Here is a 20,202-nt window from a genome sequence, read left to right on the forward strand (position 1 = left end):
ATGTGTTTCAATCCTTTTCCCCTTCGCCTCGAATGTTACCGGCAAATAACAGAATAGACAGTAGCTCATTGTAGAATGGTGATTCTGATGTACAATATGTTGTATGCGACAGCCTCTGTAGCAGCCCGCGAATGTAGTAACGCATGATGGCGTAGGGACTACCATCAATTGTGATGCGGAAGTCAACACGTTCTGCACAGACCTTTGGTTCGAATTGCCTTCCACCGTCCATCTATGTCCAGAGCTTTGAATTGTGCGCATTCCACAATTTCATAGCTCGTCGGAGCAGTAGCAACAGCGCCTTCTTCCATCGGTTTTTGTTGGAGCTACATCGTTACATCCTGTCTCGGAGTGTACATAAAGTCTGTGTTTCTCTTTTCCTTGTCCTGGTCTAGATGATTGACCCGAAGCGTCCAATGGGAGGGTCACGTCTGAAGCAGTATCTACCAACTCGGCCATGAATTCACCAAATGTTGACAAGTTGACATCGCCTTTCGCTCGCTTATACCAAGTTCACTGCATCTTTTTTTGTGACGGGAGTTTTTCCAAGTTGTGCCACGAACATATGGTCAACCAAATTTCGCACGACCATTCCGAATGTGATCACCGACTGTAAATTGTCGGTTTTTGGTGAAGGAACGTTTCGTAGCCCGCGTAGGAGGGTATGGATCAGTACTTCCGGTCTTCCATACAACTTTCTAAGAGTTTCCATTACATGCGGTACAGAATCGGGCGTTAACAGGCGACTTTTTACTGACTCCAGGGCGTGACCTTTTAGACACCGTTGAAGCCGTGCCAGATTCTCGGCGTTTGTATAACCACAGGTCGTAGTAGTATTGTAAAACGAGCTTCAAAATAACGGCCAATATTGTGGATCTCCAGCGAAGCTTGGTAGTTCGCGAGGCATAACCTGTCTTGCCGCCAATTGAGCCCCGCTAGGTGCTATTGTCGGCGTAGCACCAAGTTAGAATTCGGAAGTCGGGACTTCCGAACCGAACTTTCTTCCGAAGTTTTATTTGTCAAACTAATTGATGCGTTGTTTAGCGCATCTTTATGCGAATCCAGCGCACTACTTCCGAAGTTGAGAAAGTTGCCTGTATCTGGAGAAAAATCCAACTTCGGTATACAAAGCGGTATAAATTTATTCCGGATAGACAATAACTGATGCAATCTGCGCTGCAACTCTTATTGATGATCCTCGCGGATTGTCAGCTTGACGTATACCAGTGAGGGAGGGTAATGAAACCGATATCCCCGCGTATGCTACAGTGTTTGAAGACGGTGATGCCAAAGGAGCTTGCCCGGCTACTATACTATCGAACGGTTGATCAAACATAACCGATGGTTTGATCGGTACAGCCTGTGACATGGCCCGAGAATGTTACATGCGTATCCGCGATTGACGATGTGTTATTATTTTCGAATCTTGCACTTTCTGGGATAATATTGGATGACGGATATTGCAGTTTTTCCAACCACGTATTCGTGGGACCAGACGGTGGTACGGTGCTCATTGATAGGTTTTTTATCGTAGCATATACTACGGAAGAAGTAGCACCTTGTTGATGAGATGTACGTCAGACTGTACGATATTCGTCACTTTACCTGTCTGTGGTGTTGATGTCAAGGTCGGAACTCCTTTGGGTAACCCAACAGCAGGAGGCGCTGGGTTCTGGTTTTGAGCAGCTTGTTGGGATGGTTTGACCTGGATAGACTGCTGAGATGATTCTTGATGTAGATTGACCCCTGAGCTACTTAAGATCAGCGTAACTGTTTGGACAACTTGATCGCTACTGAGCCAGGCCGCAACTTTCTCTCTACTTGCCTGACCACTCAGTTTACTTTCTATTCTTGCGTTCTCATCTGCCAGGATGATGTCCACTTTTTGCATAAGGAAGGCCTCGTCCTCCTCTGCTCTCTTTTTGCGGATTTCGTCTTCTTCCGCCCGTTGTTTGAGTTTGAGCGTCCGTTGTTCCTCAAGCTGTTGTAAAAGCAATTCCTTTCGCGTTCTGCTACTCACCGAACTTTGCTTGGATTTATCGGTCCGTTGACTGATAATGTCATTGGCATCATCCACAGCACAATGGTTGCATTTCCAAGTCCCATCAGGATTGAGACTCGTCTCGGTGACCCCAACGCATCCCGGGTGGAACCTAGGATAGGATGTGTCAATTATTTATTAAAAATCGTACCGATTTTCTGTCAAAATCGTACCGGTTACTGATTGGCTGAAAGACAATCTATTACTTCGATACGCGGTATCACCTTTTTTAAAGGGCAGCTTGTTGTTACCTTCGCCGTGTTGCTGGATAATTAAATTGAATTTTATGAAAAAATTCAAAAGTTTGTATTTTTTTTGGGTAATATTAATTTATGCTAGGCTGCAAATGATGTATGTATGATTCTTAAGAGCTATGCTAATTTAAAACACTCGATTTGAAACATTATTGACCATCTTTTTACCCATTTCACTGTAAAACTCTTACATTTCCCAGTATTTTTTTTCTGATAGTACGTAGCATCCTGTATTATGAGTTATGGAGGAAGAGATCGAGAAAACATGATTTGTTTACATATACTATACGGCGGATTTTGCATAAAAAATATTTGGAAGCACTGGCCACCACCTCGTCGAAGCAATCGACTGAAGAAACAACAAGGCAGTTGCAATTCCATTGTCACATCCTATCCTAGGGTGGAACCAGGTATCACACATGTCACAGCCAACCATATGCTATGTTAGGCCGCCGTCCGAACATTCACCACATACACCCGGTTCTTTTTTTACACGGGTGGGTTCTAGTTGATTACGACCTTTAGCGTTGATGAAACTATGAGTTAACCCCATGAAAAATTTACAAAAAATCAAAGAAAATTCAAATGGTATTTAAAAAGCTGTGAAAAATCAGGTTTACCGGCAAATTGAAGAATACCAACCGTGTAAAAAAAAATATTGGGTGTACTTTTGTGGATTGCATGGCTTACTACGCCAATTAATGATGTTCACTAAACAGCAAACTTATGTCGAATTCGTTTTTAAACCTGGGTCAGTGCCAACCCGAACCCTGAATAACAAAACATTTTCAGTTCCATCTGTCATTGGATATGTTGGTGTGCGTAGCATCGTGTTTGTTTTGATTCGAAACATATGATCCAGGACATCCAGTGCACTGGCAGTGCGTTGGCCTTGACTAATCAGATCATGATAAATAAATATGTTTAAGTGCGTAAACTGATTTTTGCGGATAGTGGAATTTACTTTTGGGTGGATATAAATAGGGGAACTGCTCCTGGAATTCATCTCATGGCTCCGATATTCATCCCATCAAAAACAAAGCAATGGAAAGAAATTTGGATTGTTTATTATTTTTGTAATTTTTTTTTCAGCAGTGGGCACGCATGTTGACAAAAAGAGGCGACGAAATTGGTGCTGTATTGCTTTGTTTCCCGAAGAGATGAATATACATATGTTCAGTGAGATAGAGATTGGAACAGTTCACCTATTTAATTATATTCAATAATCCCATGCACATTTTATACCAATAATTCCGTATAGAATTCATGCAAAAGAGATTTTCTATTCTACAAAAATTCATCTACATATTTCTGCAAAAGTTTTTTTTTCGGAGAACACTCAGAAGCTTGTAATACAAATTTTCCAGGATTCGCTAATTTTTTTTCCTCTCTACCTCTCCTGATAAAGGTAGCCTCACACCTCAGGAAAATTCTCCGCCAGATTTTGCATTTTCAATTTTCAAGAATCTCCCGAAGGAATTGCTCAAGGTACCTCCGGGGAAACTTATGTACGAAACTTGTGGAGCAATTCCTGAAGGAAACTTCGAGTAAGTTCCTGTATTCCAGAAAGATTTCCTGAAGGAATTATTGTAGGAATTTCCAAATTAATTCCTGGAGCAACTTCCAGAGAAAATCCTGAAACAGTATTCAAAGATATTCCTAGAAGAATTTCCAAAGGAATTCACCTCTAAAGGATCCCTTGGAAAAAATATGGAGAAATACCTGAAAGATATCGCCAAAAATTCAAGAAAGAATTTCAGAATTTTTAGCAGAATTCCCGAAGACAATTCTGAAACGCACGAAAGAGTTTTGCAAGAATTTCAAAAGAAATTCTGCATAAGAAATAATTCTATTAGGTATTCCTCAAATATATTTTTCTGACAATTCTTAGCGGATTTTGTGAACGGAGGAGGAATTCCCAAGCTATATAATTGCATCCACCGACCTAATTTAGGACACAATCAGTAAGGAAACCCTGAATTTATGAATATGTACATAGTTTCCCTAACAATTATATTTAAAACTGAATCTAGACAACAGTACCGGTTTAATTTCATTTGAAACTACAATAACAAATATCACAAAATTATCGGAAAAAAAGATTTTCAACGCGCATTTTATTTTAATAAACAGACAGTTTCGATTCTCCCTTCTGCTTGTTTATTTCGCCCAGTTCCACCCACCCACGTGGTTTTGACAGTTGAAGTACAGTTGTATTGGTGAACCCGGTGCGAAACCGTGAAACAACACAGTGCTAACCCGACAGCGAATAAAAAAAACACTTTGACAGCACTTAGGTTGGAACTGGCTCCAACCTAGGTTGGAACTTTTTAAAAACGAATTCGACATTAGAGTATCTTGAAGATTTTGTTTCGGATTGGAACGAAGAATCCCATTCTTACAGCAGTAATGACAGCTTCAAGCAAGAAGTATATTGTTAAGGACATAGTTGGAAGAGTACCACGATGGCAGTCAATATGGCACCGGACCTTCCACGGGTTAATACCACACCTCCCGCACTCGTCTCCCACCAACATTCGAAAGCATCGAAAAGCACCGAACAAAAGTTTGATATTCAAATTACTAACCTGCTCTAGGAATGGACGACACCGATACGATATATCGGGAATCGATATTTTCGCTCCGATTAATCGATATTTTGTATCGATTTTTTTATGTTCGATATTTGACTGTATCGATTTTTTGTAGGTGATATCGGATTTTTTAAAATTCAGAGACATTATCCCTAACATAACAAAAGAAAAAATATAGCACAATAGGCACAATCTGTTAAAAACGGCAAACCTTTGATGTGTAATTCGTTGACCTGAAATGGAAAATCTGTAGTTTCCGAATTTTTTTTGCCTTTCTCGTATACTAAGTATACGGTAAAGGCTATATGATCACTCCAAAAACAAACTTTTTATAGGAGACCCATAGTGTTATATACCGATCGACTCAGTTCGACGAATTGAGGTGATGTCTGTGTGTATGTGTGTGTGTGTGTGTGTATGTGTGTTCGTCTGTGCGCACCCACGTACCAAAATGTAGCAAAAGTGTCACTCATTTTTCGGGCACTTATCCTCAACCGATTTACTCGCAACAAGTTGCATTCGACGCAGAATTGTGTCCCATTGTTTCCTATTGAAAATTGGCCAGATCGGACTATGGGATCGGAAATTATGGCCAACATACTTTTTTTACGAAATAATCGCGTAAAAAAGTGTCACTCATTTTTCGGGCACTTATCCTCAATCGATTTCCTCGCTACAAGTTGCAATCGACGCAGAATTGTGTTCTATTATTTACTATTGAAAATTGGCCAGATCGGACTATGGGATCGGAAATTATGGCCAAAATACTTTTTTTACGAAATAATCGCGTAAAAAAGTGTCACTCATTTTTCGGGCACTTATCCTCAACCGATTCCCTCGCATTAAAATGCATTCGACGCAGCATTGTGTTCCATTGTTTCTTATTGAAAATTGGCCAGATCGGACTATGGGATCGAAAGTTATGGACAAAATACTTTTTTTATGGAATAATCGCGTAAAAAAGTGTCACTTATTTTTCGGGAACTTATCCTCAACCGATTTCCTTGCAACAAGTTGCATTCGACGTAGAATAGTGTCTCATTGTTTCCTATTGAAAATTGACCAGATCGGACCATGGGATCGGAAGTTATGGCCAAAATACTTTTTGCCTTTCTCGTATACTAAGTATACGGTAAAGGCTATATGATCGCTCCAAAAACAAACTTTTTATAGAAGGCCCGGAGATCCATAGTGTTATATACCAATCGACTCAGTTCGACGAATCGAGGTGATGTCTGTGTGTGTGTGTGTGTGTGTGTGTGTGTGTGTGTGTGTGTGTGTGTGTGTGTGTGTGTGTGTGTGTGTATGTGTGTGTGTGTGCGCAAAACTACTCAACAAAATGTCACTCATTTTTCGGACACTTATCCTCAACTGATTTGCTCGCAACAAGTTGCATTCGACGCAGAATCCTGTCCCATTGTTTCCTATTTGAAATTGGCCAGATCGGACTATGGGATCGAAAGTTATGGCCAAAATACAAAATCATACAGAAAAAAATCGCGTAAAATTTCACTCATTTTTCGGGCACTTATCCTCAACCGATTTGCTTGCAAACAAGTTGCATTCGACGCAGAATCCTGTCCCATTGTTTCCTATTTGAAATTGGCCAGATCGAACTATGGGATCGAAAGTTATGGCCAAAATACAAAATCATACGAAAAAATCGCGTAAAAAATGTCACTCATTTTTCGGGCACTTATCCTCAACCGATTTGCTCGCAACAAGTTGCATTCGACGCAGAATCCTGTCCTATTGTTTCCTATTTGAAATTGGCCAAATCGGACAATGGGGTCGAAAGTTATGGCCAAAATACAAAATCCTACGAAAAAATCGCGTAAAAAATGTCACTCATTTTTCGGGCACTTATCTTCAACCGATTTGCTCGCAACAAGTTGCATTCGACGCAGAATCCTGTCCTATTGTTTCCTATTTGAAATTGGCCAGATCGGACTATGGGATCGAAAGTTATGGCCAAAATACAAATTCATACGAAAAAATCGCGTAAGAAATGTCACTCATTTTCGAACACTTATCCTCAACCGATTTGCTCGCAACAAGTTGCATTCGACGCAGAATCCTGTCCCATTATTTCCTATTTGAAATTGGCCAGATCGGACTATGGGATCGAGAGTTATGGCCAAAATACAAATTCATACGAAAATATTGCGTAAGAAATGTCACTCATTTTTCAGGCACTTGTTCTCAACCGATTTGCTCGCAACAAATTGCATTCGACGCAAAATCCTTTCCTATTGTTTCCTATTGAAAATTGGACAGGTCGGACTATGGGATCGGAAGTTATGACCAAAATACCTTTTTTCATAAAAATCACAAAAAATGTCACCTATTTTTTGGACACCTAACCTTAATCGATTCACACGCAACAAGTTGCATTCGACGCAGAGTCCTGTCCCATTGTTTCCTATTGAAAATTTGCTAGATCGGACTATGGGATCGGAAGTTATGGCCGAAACACCATTTTTGCCTTTTTATACGAAAAGGCTGTATGTTCGCTCCAAAACCAAACTTTTACAGAAGGCCTGGAGACCCATAGTGTTATATACCAATCGATTCAGCTCGACGAACTGAGATGATGTCTCTGTCTCTCCCACTTCATCCGGTAGTTTGGCAGAAAGACGGTCATGAGATTTATATCATAACAAATATTGCCCTCCGCTCGCGTGATGGGAATGACATTTTCGTTTTTTTTTGTGTAGTCGGAGCTTCAGTTCAACTAACATCCAAAAGTGATATCCTTAAAATATATGACTGGGTGAAATGAAACAGGATTATGTACGTCAAAAAGATTGGAAAAGGAAACAAAAATGTCGAAATTCCTATTAGCATATTGTAGATCAAGCTGAAAACCGAACCGAGTTCCCGCGAAATCGCATTTTCTCGCATTTCCGGATGTTGCAACTGCATCGCGAGTAGTGCGCAACTGTGCCATAGTCGGGCACCACTCGCGATGCAGTTGCGACATCCGGAAATGGGACAAAATATGATTTTCGGTTTTCAACTGGATCTACAATATCTTTGCCATAAATAATCTGATTTTCATAGAATGGACAAAGAAATTTGTCTTTTTTACTCCTAGCCACTAGCTCATCTTTTTTCAAGCACACACATTTTACGAAGGTCGAGAAAGGCACCATCACCGCTAGGTGGATTAATCTGGGTTTTTTTTTGCTTTAGCTTTAAATTTTTTGGGCGTATCGATATATCGGAATATTGATGTCTCAACGCCCGATATTTTTTGGCATCGATATTTCGCCAATAAAAACATCGATTTGGCAGTATCGATATTTTTCGAAAAACGCCCATTCCTAACCTGCTCACAGCATATTTATTTACTTCCCTTGATAATGAACATGTTTCTTCAAAGAGTCCTATGCATTTCTGCACAAATTACAGCATAAATCAGAAGTTTCGTGCCAATTTATTAGCCGTTCGCAATTTGGTGGGTTTATCACTGCACTCAATTCTTCTCAAAGTGCATTGAAAAAATCGAGTTTTCACACATTTCTCCGCACTTGAGCAGCCCGAAATGATGATTGAATGCCAATTAAACAGTCGAGTCGATTCTAATCGTGATTGCGAATCCTTAGCATGATAATCAACAAAATGGCCAGATTTTGTCTATTATGTATATCTATCGCACTAGGAGCAGATACTTCATACAAAAAGTGTGACATGGGAGTGAGCGGGGTATAAAATGCTATTTTCGCGTTACGTAATCAATGGATCTTTCCCAAGGTGCGGTTTTCATTCAGCTATGTGGGTTCTCATTTCGCCAGCGTTTGGAGGAGAGGCACTGTAACCAGTGTATTGAAAGATTTAGTCTCCCATACTAGCTTTCATACAAACTTTAACCAGCTTGTGCTCAATCAGTTTTTGTTCAAATCGGCTTTTAGAGGACACTCGGAGCATGGGACGGAATCGATTGAGCGTGGTGGAGCTGGATCGTTTTTTGAACCACCCTACTAATATTCTTTGTTTTTATAAATACGACACCAATACTACTACAGTATATGACAGTTTTGCCTTTCTCGTATACTAAGTATACGGTAAAGGCTATATGATCGCTCCAAAAACAAACTTTTTATAGAAGGCCCGGAGACCCATAGTGTTATATACCAATCGACTCAGTTCGACGAATTGAGGTGATGTCTGTGTGTGTGTGTGTGTGTGTGTGTGTGTGTGTGTGTGTGTGTGTGTGTGTGTGTGTGTGTGTGTGTGTGTGTGTGCGCAAAACTACTCAAAAAATGTCACTCATTTTTTGGGCACTTAACCTCAACCGATTTGCTCGCAACAAGTTGCATTCGACGCAGAATCTTGTCCCATTGTTTCCTATTTGAAATTGGCCAGATCGAACTATGGGATCAAAAGTTATGGCCAAAATACAAATTCCTACGAAAAAATCGCGTGAAAAATGTCACTCATTTTTCGGGCACTTATCCTCAACCGATTTGCTTGCAACAAGTTGCATTCGACGCAGAATCCTGTCCCATTGTTTCCTATTTGAAATTGGCCAGATCGAACTATGGGATCAAAAGTTATGGCCAAAATACAAATTCATACGAAAAAATCGCGTAAAAAATGTCACTCATTTTTCGGGCACTTATCCTCAACCAATTTGCTCGCAACAAGTTGCATTCGACGCAGAATCCTGTCCCATTGTTTCCTATTTGAAATTGGCCAGATCGAACTATGGGATCGAAAGTTATGGCCAAAATACAAATTCCTACGAAAAAATCGCGTAAAAAATGTCACTCATTTTTCGGGCACTTATCCTCAACCGATTTGCTCGCAACAAGTTGCATTCGACGCAGAATCCTGTCCCATTGTTTCCCATTTGAAATTGGCCAGATCGAACTATGGGATCGAAAGTTATGGCTAAAATACAAAATCATACGAAAAAATCGCGTACAAAAAGTCACTCATTTTTCGGGCACTTATCCTCAACCGATTTGCTCGCAACAAGTTGCATTCGACGCAGAATCCTGTCCCATTGTTTCCCATTTGAAATTGGCCAGATCGAACTATGGGATCGAAAGTTATGGCCAAAATACAAAATCATACGAAAAAATCGCGTAAAAAAAGTCACTCATTTTTCGGGCACTTATCCTCAACCTGGCCATATCGGACTATGGGATCGAAAATTATACCATTTTTTTTATGGAAAATCTCTAAAAATGTCACTTATTTTCAGGCACTCTTCCTCAACCGATTTGCTCGCATTAAATTTCATTCGACGCAGAATGTCTCATATTTTCTTATTGAAAATTGTCCAGATTGGACTATGGGCTTAGATGTTCTGGTCAAATTACTATTTATTGTGAAAAAGAGTTCAAAAAGTCTAACTCACTTTTTTAGCAATTAGACTTCATCTATTCCCAAGCAACACAAGTTCAACAAATCTGGTTGCAATAACCATATAGTGACTGTATCCGGTCATATATAAGTTACTGTGATTGATGTGCAATATGTGTGCTTCTCAGGTCGCTCGCAACAGATTGCATTCGACGCAGAATCTTGTCCCATTGTTTCCTATAGAAACTTGGACGGATCGTACAATTGGGTCAAAAGTTATGGCGAAAATACTAATTTTAAAACTACAAAATTAAATGCCATTTTTTGCTCTTATGCTAATCCGATTTGTTTGCAACAAATTGCGTTTGGGGAGAATTTTTTTTATGCATATAAACAAATATGAAAAATAAGACCAATCCACATATTGGTGTTATTTTAGATTATTTAAAACCTTTTGAACGAACGAGAAAGGCACCATCACCGCTAGGTGGATTAATCTGGGTTTTTATTGTACCAACACTTTCAAAGCTTTGTTTTGGTACTCAACCCACCTTCACCTTAAGAATCCCGTGCTGACAAATGTGTTTATAAATGCTTACATATTCGTATCCCTCTGTATCGTCTACCCCTAGGATAGGATGTGCCAAGTAGTCATTAAAAATCGTACCGATTTTCTGTCACAATCGTACCGGTTGCTGATTGGTTGAAAATGACAATCGATTACTTCGAACAATATTAAAATACATTAATTATGTTTATAATAAGAAATTTTATAGAAAAAAAATTCGCTGTACGCTCAATTTTGTAACATCTTACAGGCGTATTTTGAGATTATTTTCAAATAAATGAACTTTAGAGATTTTTTTTAAACATTTTATGTACGCATACATTGAAGGAATGGATGAATATTGAAATGCATTAGAAACAACTGAGCCAACAATTAAATTTCCTTTTGAATTTTCGAATATATTCATCTAATCCATGCTGTACGCTCAATTTTGAGAGTGACTGTACTTATTTAAGAGTTCGTAAACTTTCACTTTACAGCACAATACTATGGCAATTCAAAGATGTACAAAGCATACCAGATCATCATTCCTATCGTGATTTGCAATTCTCCTTGTTCTGCCTCTTCGTCGTCTGCCCTGTTGTTCCTTTACAAATAGCTCCGTCCAGAATTTAGTTCTTAGTAGTTTTGTAAAAGCATCAGTAGTTTTGTAAAAGCAATATTTAACGAATAACACAGCACCCTGCAGTAAAACATCATGCTCTATACTCAAGAGCTCAACACCCCAAACAGCACACTTGTCATATACGAGTTACTATGACGTATATACGACCAAATAAGGTCATATATGAGTTGCTGCAACTAAATCGGCCAAAATTGTGTTACTCGGGAAGCTCTGAGGACCATGAATAATGAAATTCCGCCCAAATTCGCCATTTTGTGAGACACATCAATTTGAAAAATTGCCCATTTTTGGCTTTCACGTATATTAAGTATACGTATCGCTCCAAAAATATTTGAAAGAAAACCAGAACACCCATAGTAGGGTGGTTCAAAAAATCGATTTTGCTCCACAGTGCTCATCTGATTCGTTACCTTGTTCTGAGTGTCCTCTGAAAATTTAAGCTCATTTGGATTAAAACTGATTTAGCACAATCCGTTTCAAGTTTGCATGCAAATTAGTATGGGGAAAATCATTTTTTCATTATACTGTTAATGCCGCTTCCCCATCAAGCGCAGGTTTAATGAAAACCTACATAGCTAAAAGGAATACTCAACAGCTTTTATTCAATGAAAACCGCATTTCAATTAATCGTTCCAATAATTAGTAATCGAATTTAATCTATACCGTGGATTCCTGGAGCTAATTGCATAACTCATCAACAGGCAACATTGCTGCTCATGGCGCGAAAGATAGCACACACAAATTCAGGCTACTATGTTGCACTGCACATTTCAGTGATGCCCTCAAAGAAGTTTTACGATCATGACTAAAGATTCGCAACCTGTCTTAAAATCCATTACTAATTATTGGGACGATTAATCAACATGCGGTTTTCGTTGGGTGAAAGCAGCTGAGTATCCCTTTAGCTATGTAGGTTTTCTTTAACCTGCGCTTAATGGGGAAATGTCATTAACAGTATAATGAAAAATAAATTTCCCATACTAATTTGCATGCAAACTTGAAACGGCTTGTGCTAAATCAGTTTTAATCCAAATGAGCTCAAATTTTTAGAGGACACTCAGAACATGGTAAAGAATCAGAAGAGCACTGTGGAGCAAAATCGATTTTTGAACCACCCTAACCCATAGTGTTCTATACCGATGGACTCAGTTCGACAAATTGAGGTGATTTCTGTGTGTACGTGTGTGTGTGAATGTCTGTATGTGTGTGAGCAAAAATGATCTCTTTTGAACTCTTTTAAGGCACTTACCAAAAATGGACTGGAGCGGTTTGAAAGTTATGACCAAAATACATTTTCTTGCTGAAAAGTTATGATCAAAATACATTTTCTTTTAATGCACAAAAAAACAACATTATACCGCTAGGGGATTAATCAGATTAAATATGTGTATGCTCATTTCACATTTCTCGTGTTATTAAAAGCATAGATGCGCAGAAGGGCCCTCCTTAGCCGTGCTGTAAGATGCGCGGCTACAAAGCAAGACTATGTTGCGGGTTGCTAGGTTCGATTCCCGGTGCCGGTCTAGGCAATTTTCGGGTTGGAAATTTTCTCGACTTCCCTTAGCATTTAAGTATCATTGTGTTTTGATACACAAATGCAAAAATGGTAACTTGACATAGAAACCTCACCGTCAATAACTGTGGAAGTGCTTAATGAACACTAAGCTGCGAGGCGGCTCTGTCCCAGTGTGGGAATGCCAAAAGAAGAAGAAGATGCGCAGAGTTTTTAACAGGCATGGAAGCAAACGTCGTGCTTTGTTGTTTATGTGACCAGCTAAGCACCGACAATGAAAGCTGCCAGTTCCTTTTCGCAATGTCTGTGTCTTCGACATGAGTTGGATTTTTTCATATCGTCAACTTAACAATTGATGCATGATTGATGAACCAATGAATAGAATATTCCTGTATCCAATTTGGCAAAACAACCCACAACTGGGACATTGTCGCCTCACAGTTTAGTAACTACGTGGCTTATTGTTGATGTACGGACATCTAATTTAAGTGAATCGTCAATGGTTATGAATACATCTTTCAAAAATTGATACGGAATTCACATAATTATCAACTTAATTATAAATAAGAGAAGTTTATAACCCAGTCACTTTTTAATAACTCAATAATTGTTATTGTATTCCAATTATTGAACATTCAGTTAAGTTATTTCAATGTGATGGAGTTATAAGCCTCTCTTACAAGTTAATAATTATGTGCACTCTTCACTAATTTTTTGGAACTAATTTTCAAAAATGTTTCAATGATTAAAACTGTATTTGTAAAATTCATAAGCAAACTCAAATAAAGGCCTTTATCAAATTTTCGTCCTAATTAAGTCGGTTTGGTAACTTAGCGGTAGTAATCTAACGAGTAACGTTTATTGATGCAACATTACAACTTTTAACACATAAAAGCCAGAATACGATTTTTTGTTTGTTCTACAAATAGGCTCCCGCCAAGTGTTTTGCTAGAATTGTGCAATTATCACAGACACGGTGCAGTAAGGCTTAGCGATTCTCTGATTATCATCGCAAAACAAAGCTCCACCTCCAACGCAACGGTTCAAATATCCATGCAGTTATGCATGGAAGGAAACAGTTGCAATCGGCAGCGCTGAAACATTATCCTTGCTATTCAATTTGCTTCGTTCTCAATTTTCATTCTGGACGGATATTAAGCCCATCCACGCGCAACATGCACAGGCGGAAAATAAGCTCGTGCAAACGAACCGTGATCTTTACCGAGTGGCATATTGACTTTCCCCTCATTTGTCTCTGTTCCGTTTCTCTTCCCGACCAGGTCTCTCCAGTCGGCCCCGCTGTCCGCCGCTCCGGAAGACGAGCCTGCCGAAGCACTCGGACGTGAAGAAGCGCTTCCTGGAAATCGCCGACACGACGCTGCCGGACGAGGTGAAAGCCGCCCTCCGGCTGCCGGCGTTCGATTCCTACGAGTGGGAGGACTGGGACGTGATTCACCTGATGCAGACCATGTTCGTCGAGCTGAACCTGCTGGAGAAGTTTCAAATCCCCCGGGACACGCTGCGGGAGTGGCTGTACGAGGTCTACAAGCACTACAACGACGTCCCGTTCCACAACTACCGGCACTGTTTCTGCGTGGCGCAGATGGTGAGTTTGCAAATCAGGGCTGTTAACATTTTATTGATTGCGATGCTGGTTGGTTGCTGCAGTATGGGATAAAGTTTTCGTGGAACCCCAGTACGGTGTACTTTCCGAACAGATGCAATGTGCTTAGAAATTGTTTTACGTTGATTTGCCGCGTTAATTTGAAATCATTCATTTTTGTCTTTCGCGTTCGTCGTAGGTCTGTGTCGCACCAATAAAAAAAAAAATGTTATAGAATTTCTGCGGAAAATTCCATTAATTTTCTATAGGAAAATATTCGGTATTTCGATTTGAAATTGTGAAGGTTTTTGGGATTTTTATCGGAACTACATCGACAAGTTCTTTTAAATTTTTTTGGGAGAATGTATGCGGTTTCTTGAAACTTTCTCAGAAAATATTTGTGAATTTTTCTACCGAGTTTCCACTGAAAACTCGATATTTTAGGAGTTAATCCTCAATACAAATTGTAATTGAATTTTAGTAGACCTCGGTGATCAAGTGACTCTTTTCACTTTGTTCTTAATACAATTCACACCAGTTCTGATCAAGGAGTAGCAATGATTGGCATGTACAGTCAGTCAAAGCTAAGTTATGTATTACATTTTGTAAGTATGGTATTTTTATGCTTTTGTTCTTCAACAGTAACAACATCATGTGATTCTTTTACTTAAACGAGTTATTATTATTTCATTCAGTTTATATTTTCAGCTCAGTTGGTGGAATTGATTGTGGCAGCAGTTATATATTAGAGTCATGGATTATATCGTATCATATTTTTGAATGTCGTTCTCCTAGGCGAACCTCAAGCTTTGGTCCACCTTGTGATAGAAAAACAGGCTAACGGTCCATTCGAAGCATAATGCCAGAGGCCATAGTGCTTCTGATAAAACTTTTCGCTATCGTGTTGAGTTATGATCCCACTTCTAGACTATAGGCTGCATCCACTATTGTGGAGTGCTTCTAAGTGCAATGGACTGGTTCCAGCGGATGTGTAGGAAATATATTCAGCATACATACATGTGGCGTTGGTTGGAAATTCACGAGTGACGATGAAGACTACTGTCTGAATGATAGAAAACGGTTCTACTGCCGCCACTACACATTTCGTGGTGTTCCAATCCATCATTGTTCAACTTTACATTTACTTTTTTTCTGCGTTCGACCGAGATTCATTCTCTGCATACGGAAAATGGACTCGGGTATTGTGTGTGTTTCTTGCGTCTTGCTCATCCATTGTTGTCATGATGGACTTGATGGAATACTCGGAATACAAGGATGTGGCGCATTGTGTGAGAGTAATTTATTATGTTCTTCTTCTCAGGAATAATTTTCCATGGACTCGTTCATGAAATGCATTTCACATTAATGCGTAGGTGATGTGTGACTATGTTCAACTGGATAGGAGAATGACCGAATTCTTCTATTTTACCACCTTTTCACCTATTTCAGTTTTGAGATGCTTGGTGATGACTACCCCGGCAGTTTAGGGTTTCTGCTAACTAATATATTCTATATTTGGTCAACACATCTAGCCATCTCCTGAGGCAAAACGCCTTCGCCACACTAATATACGTAGTCCATGCTCTTTCACGTATTATGTTCCCTAAAATGATAGAAGCAGACACGTGTTGCGTTGTTTCGTAAGAAATGCTGACCAACATGAATTTTCCAGCAAAAAAAGCTCAGCTGGTCAAGACAGGTGCCTCAGGAAAGTCGAGAAAATTTCCGAGAAAAACCCGAAAATTTCCTAGACCAAACCGGGAACTTGTTTACCGCACGACTAAGGAAGGACTGTAGCTAAAGCAATAAAATAAATAAAATACCGACCGGAGTTATTTTCGTCATTGCGGCTTTATGCCAGCACCACTCAGTCAAATAACTATTTTTTATTATTTTTAAAAATCATCACGTCATTGCATCCGTTATTGCAATTGACTATCACAATTATTCACCATCACCAGCTATTCATAATTATGCCAAATGGCATAATATCAACGTAAATCAAAGCAGATCTATTGATGATCTATCTGTTCAACTCGGAAATGGTTCACATTAATACAATGTTTTACCGTATTCGGATGTGCAACAAAAAAGGAATAATTTTTGATGATTTTTATGGAACAACTACAAAGATATTATAGTGCCACCGCCTTAAACCGAAGAATTCCACAGTTTTTTTTATATATTCTGAAAATATTACCATTAAAATCCTGAATAAATTTCAGTAAAAAATGAAAGAATTCTCCGTGAAAATTTTGTAAAATTTAAGTGCATATTCCCACGAAAAAAAAACTAATTACTTCTTGTGGATACTTTAAAGAACTTCGTATGAAAATTGCAAAAAATTGAAGAATTTTCCGCAGACATTACCGAGTATTTACCGATTTTTCGACCAAATTAAATTCTTGAATGGAGAAGGGTCGTTTGGCCGAAACCCATATGAGAACGGTCACAAGGTCGAATATGAGATTTGGTCAAACAAACCATTAGGCCGAAAGTCAATAGACCGAAATTTCGTTTGGCTGGAATGGAAGTGTTGTTTGTTTAAACCAGTGTTGTGCTGAATCATTATCAGACGATAATGATTGTCATTTTCATGTGAAAATTTTTCACATGAAAACAGTAGGCGAGTGGTCGCCGAAGACAACTTCTCAAATTTTATACTCAAACGATAACAAAACCCAGAATTTTCATTCAAACATTAATTTTTACTAATATAAGCTAATTGTCAACAGTCCCGTTATATTTTCTGTTTGGCGTTATGGTTTCATGGTAGTAAGGAAAAATAGCTCAAAATGTAACGGTAAATGCTTCAAATCAAGATACGATTTTCAAACGATTCCTAATCGCTGGCGAATTTTTATCGCTTGATTATTTAAAAGTAAGATCGCGGGTGAGTTTGATCATCCCATTTTTTTTTTGGTTTTTCCCATCCCTGGTCTAAACTGATTATTTATCGAAAAACTTTATTTGTCCGAATCGGTCAATCGGATCGACCTTGTGGGCATATGACCCGTTTGGCAATGGCATTTTCGGTAGTATGTCACTTTCAGCCAAATGTCATTTTCGGCCATATTATTTTGGACCTAACATCCGTTTCGGTCAAACGTCATTCGTGCATTCGAACCAGGGGGTAATGAAGCAAATGTAAAGTATGAAGCAAATGTAAATAAACAATCCCACAATTTTTTTGTTAGTCAGCAGTTGTAGTGTATATTAACCAATATCCTACAAGATTCCAATTCGAACAATGGTACCCTCGCCAAGCGAGGTGGCCCGCCTTTTCCAAGCGGCGTGGCCCAGGTAATACCACAGGTGGTAATGTGGTAATACATCTTAGGTAGGATTGATTTGTTCGTGGATGACAGGCTTACTCCTCCCCCTGATTCGAACAAATGGCCCTCGCCGAATGACTGTCAGTCAGATGACGGTCTCGTAAGCTGATTTGGTCATTTAGCCGAACAAACCTAGACCGAAACTCATCTGGCTAAAAATGGCATTTGGCCAAAATGAACAACTGGTCATTTGGCTTAAAATGCCCCGTTTGGCAGAAAGGGCAATTTGGCTGACATGGACATAATAAATAACTACCTGTGACGACGAGATCCCTCTTAGAAGCAGCGCTGCTAATCACGGCGTCGCTTCGGTTGACGAGTATGACGTTCCCAGTGACGTGCGAGAAAATGTCATGAGTGAAGAAGAGCAAACAATCGAATAAATTGATTGTTCGTGTCGCTGTTGGTAAAACTTGATGGATGTTTGAATAAACGAGAGGTGGAGTCAATGTTGGTCAAACTGCTTGACTGTGTGTACGTTCCATAATTCTTGTCAAATATGGCAACACTTCGGTTGTGCGGGAGTTGACGAACGGATTAAAGTAGCAAATGTTCAGTTTAACTGTACGAAATGCGTTGGTATCACGAGCGGATCGCAGCGAGCTACAACGTCGAGACCGAAAAAGAAGACCTTACTCCCAACCACGACCTCTATCAAAGGATCGAAAGCCGGGTCAAAAGGGGAAATCTGCTCTCAGATAGAAGTGTAACTTCCAGCACTCGTGCGGCACTTCTAGAAGAGCAGCTCAAGATTATCGGGGAAGAACGTTTATTGAAGGAACAGGAGCGAACAAAAGGATCTGAAGCGACGTGAGATGGAAGAATCAGAACGCCAATTGCAGGAGAAAAAGAGATTTGCGGAAGAAGAAAAACAGCTTCGTGAACGGCAGTTAATAGAAGAATCAACTCTCAAGGCGAAGTAACAGATGATTAGGCGCGAATCCTTGGAAAAACGGAACGTAATAATTCGACAGCTCGCTCAAACCAGTAGTCGGAGTGAGAGTATCAAGAGTAGCATTCCAAACTCAATCGATAAAGTCAATAACTGGCTGCCTGATCAAAAAGATGTACATAGAGAAGATGTACATAGGGAAGAGTACTTCCCATGACGCTGTAAATTTAGAATGGACTACTGTCTCCTATATGGTTCCTTACCGTTTCGGGAATAAACCCAGTTACGGGCCATTCTGTGGCTGGTATTGGATCTCCTCCACGTTCACAAGAAAACATACCTACGTTCAGCGGAAACCCAGAAGACTAGCCAATTTTTATCAGTTGTTACGAGCAGTCGACGGCCACCAAGCTGAGCATCTCAGCCGTCTACAACGATGCCTAAAAGGCCACGTACTAGAGTCAGTTAGAAGTCGGTTACTTTTGCCATCGAGCGTGCAGCATGTCATTCAGACCCTGCGCGCGGTGTATGGCAGGCCCGAACTCTTGATTCGGACGCTGATGCATAAGATCCACCAAGCTCCTCCTCCGAAGCATGTTAGGTTGGAGACACTTATGCAGTTTAGGCTTTCAGTTCAAAATCTCGTGGATCATTTGAAAGCAGCCGTTCAGCAAAACCATCTCTCGAATCCTGTACTCTTGCAGGACCTAGTAGACTCTGCGTTCCGCTGAAGCTTCGCGAAGGAGGACCGAGAGATCCGATTGGTGCAAAATGCCGACCTGGTTGGGGTATTTATGGCTACGTCCCTGGTAAAGCAACAGCTTCCTCCAATGTCAACTTTCACGTTGGAGCAAGTTCCGATGTGTATCGAGAAATGAACTAGCAGCTACGTGATTACTTCGCCTTAGAGGATGCTGGCGTTTCAGCTCCGGATACAATGCTGCAAGCAGATGACGAAAAACGAGCAAATCAGATACTGCAAGAGACAGCACGGCGCACTGAAACAGGAACCAGTTTTGAAACGTGGCTCTTATGGAATATCGACAACCCAAACTTTCCTGACAGTTACCCTATGGCGGTCCGACGTATGGAGTGTTTGAAACGAAGGAACCAGCACTAGGAGAGAAAATTCGCGAAAAGATAGCGGATTACCAGCGGAAAGATTATGCGCATAGAGCAAGTTTGTTGACATCTGTTGACGCCAGTCGGATATGGTACCTACCTTTAGGCATCGTAACCAATCACAAGAAGCCCGGCAAATTCCGATTGACTGGGATGCAGCGGCGAAAGTGGGTAAAGTCTCTTTCAACTCAAAACTGCTTAAAGAACCTGATCTGCTTACTCCGCTTCCTCGCGTATTGTGCCAATTTCGACAGTTTCCGTTGGCAGTGTGTGGAGACCTAATGGAAATGTTGCACCAGATCAAAATACGCTTCCCCGACTGTCAGTCTCAACGTTTTCTGT

The 20,202-nt window shown here is 40.0% G+C and overlaps 1 protein-coding gene across 11 annotated transcripts in view; it reads left to right on the top strand.

The window, feature by feature from the left end:
- The window catches only part of LOC134219152 (high affinity cGMP-specific 3',5'-cyclic phosphodiesterase 9A), a 782,997-nt gene that overhangs the window by 690,211 nt on the left and 72,584 nt on the right, over positions 1-20,202 (top strand). For all 11 annotated transcript variants that reach the window (XM_062697847.1, XM_062697854.1, XM_062697852.1 and 8 more), the window contains one exon: positions 14,189-14,514. In XM_062697847.1, the coding sequence (XP_062553831.1) occupies positions 14,189-14,514 (326 nt within the window). The remainder of the gene's footprint in view (positions 1-14,188; positions 14,515-20,202) is intronic.

Source organism: Armigeres subalbatus, chromosome 3, assembly GCF_024139115.2.
Source record: "Armigeres subalbatus isolate Guangzhou_Male chromosome 3, GZ_Asu_2, whole genome shotgun sequence".
NCBI lineage: Eukaryota > Metazoa > Arthropoda > Insecta > Diptera > Culicidae > Armigeres > Armigeres subalbatus.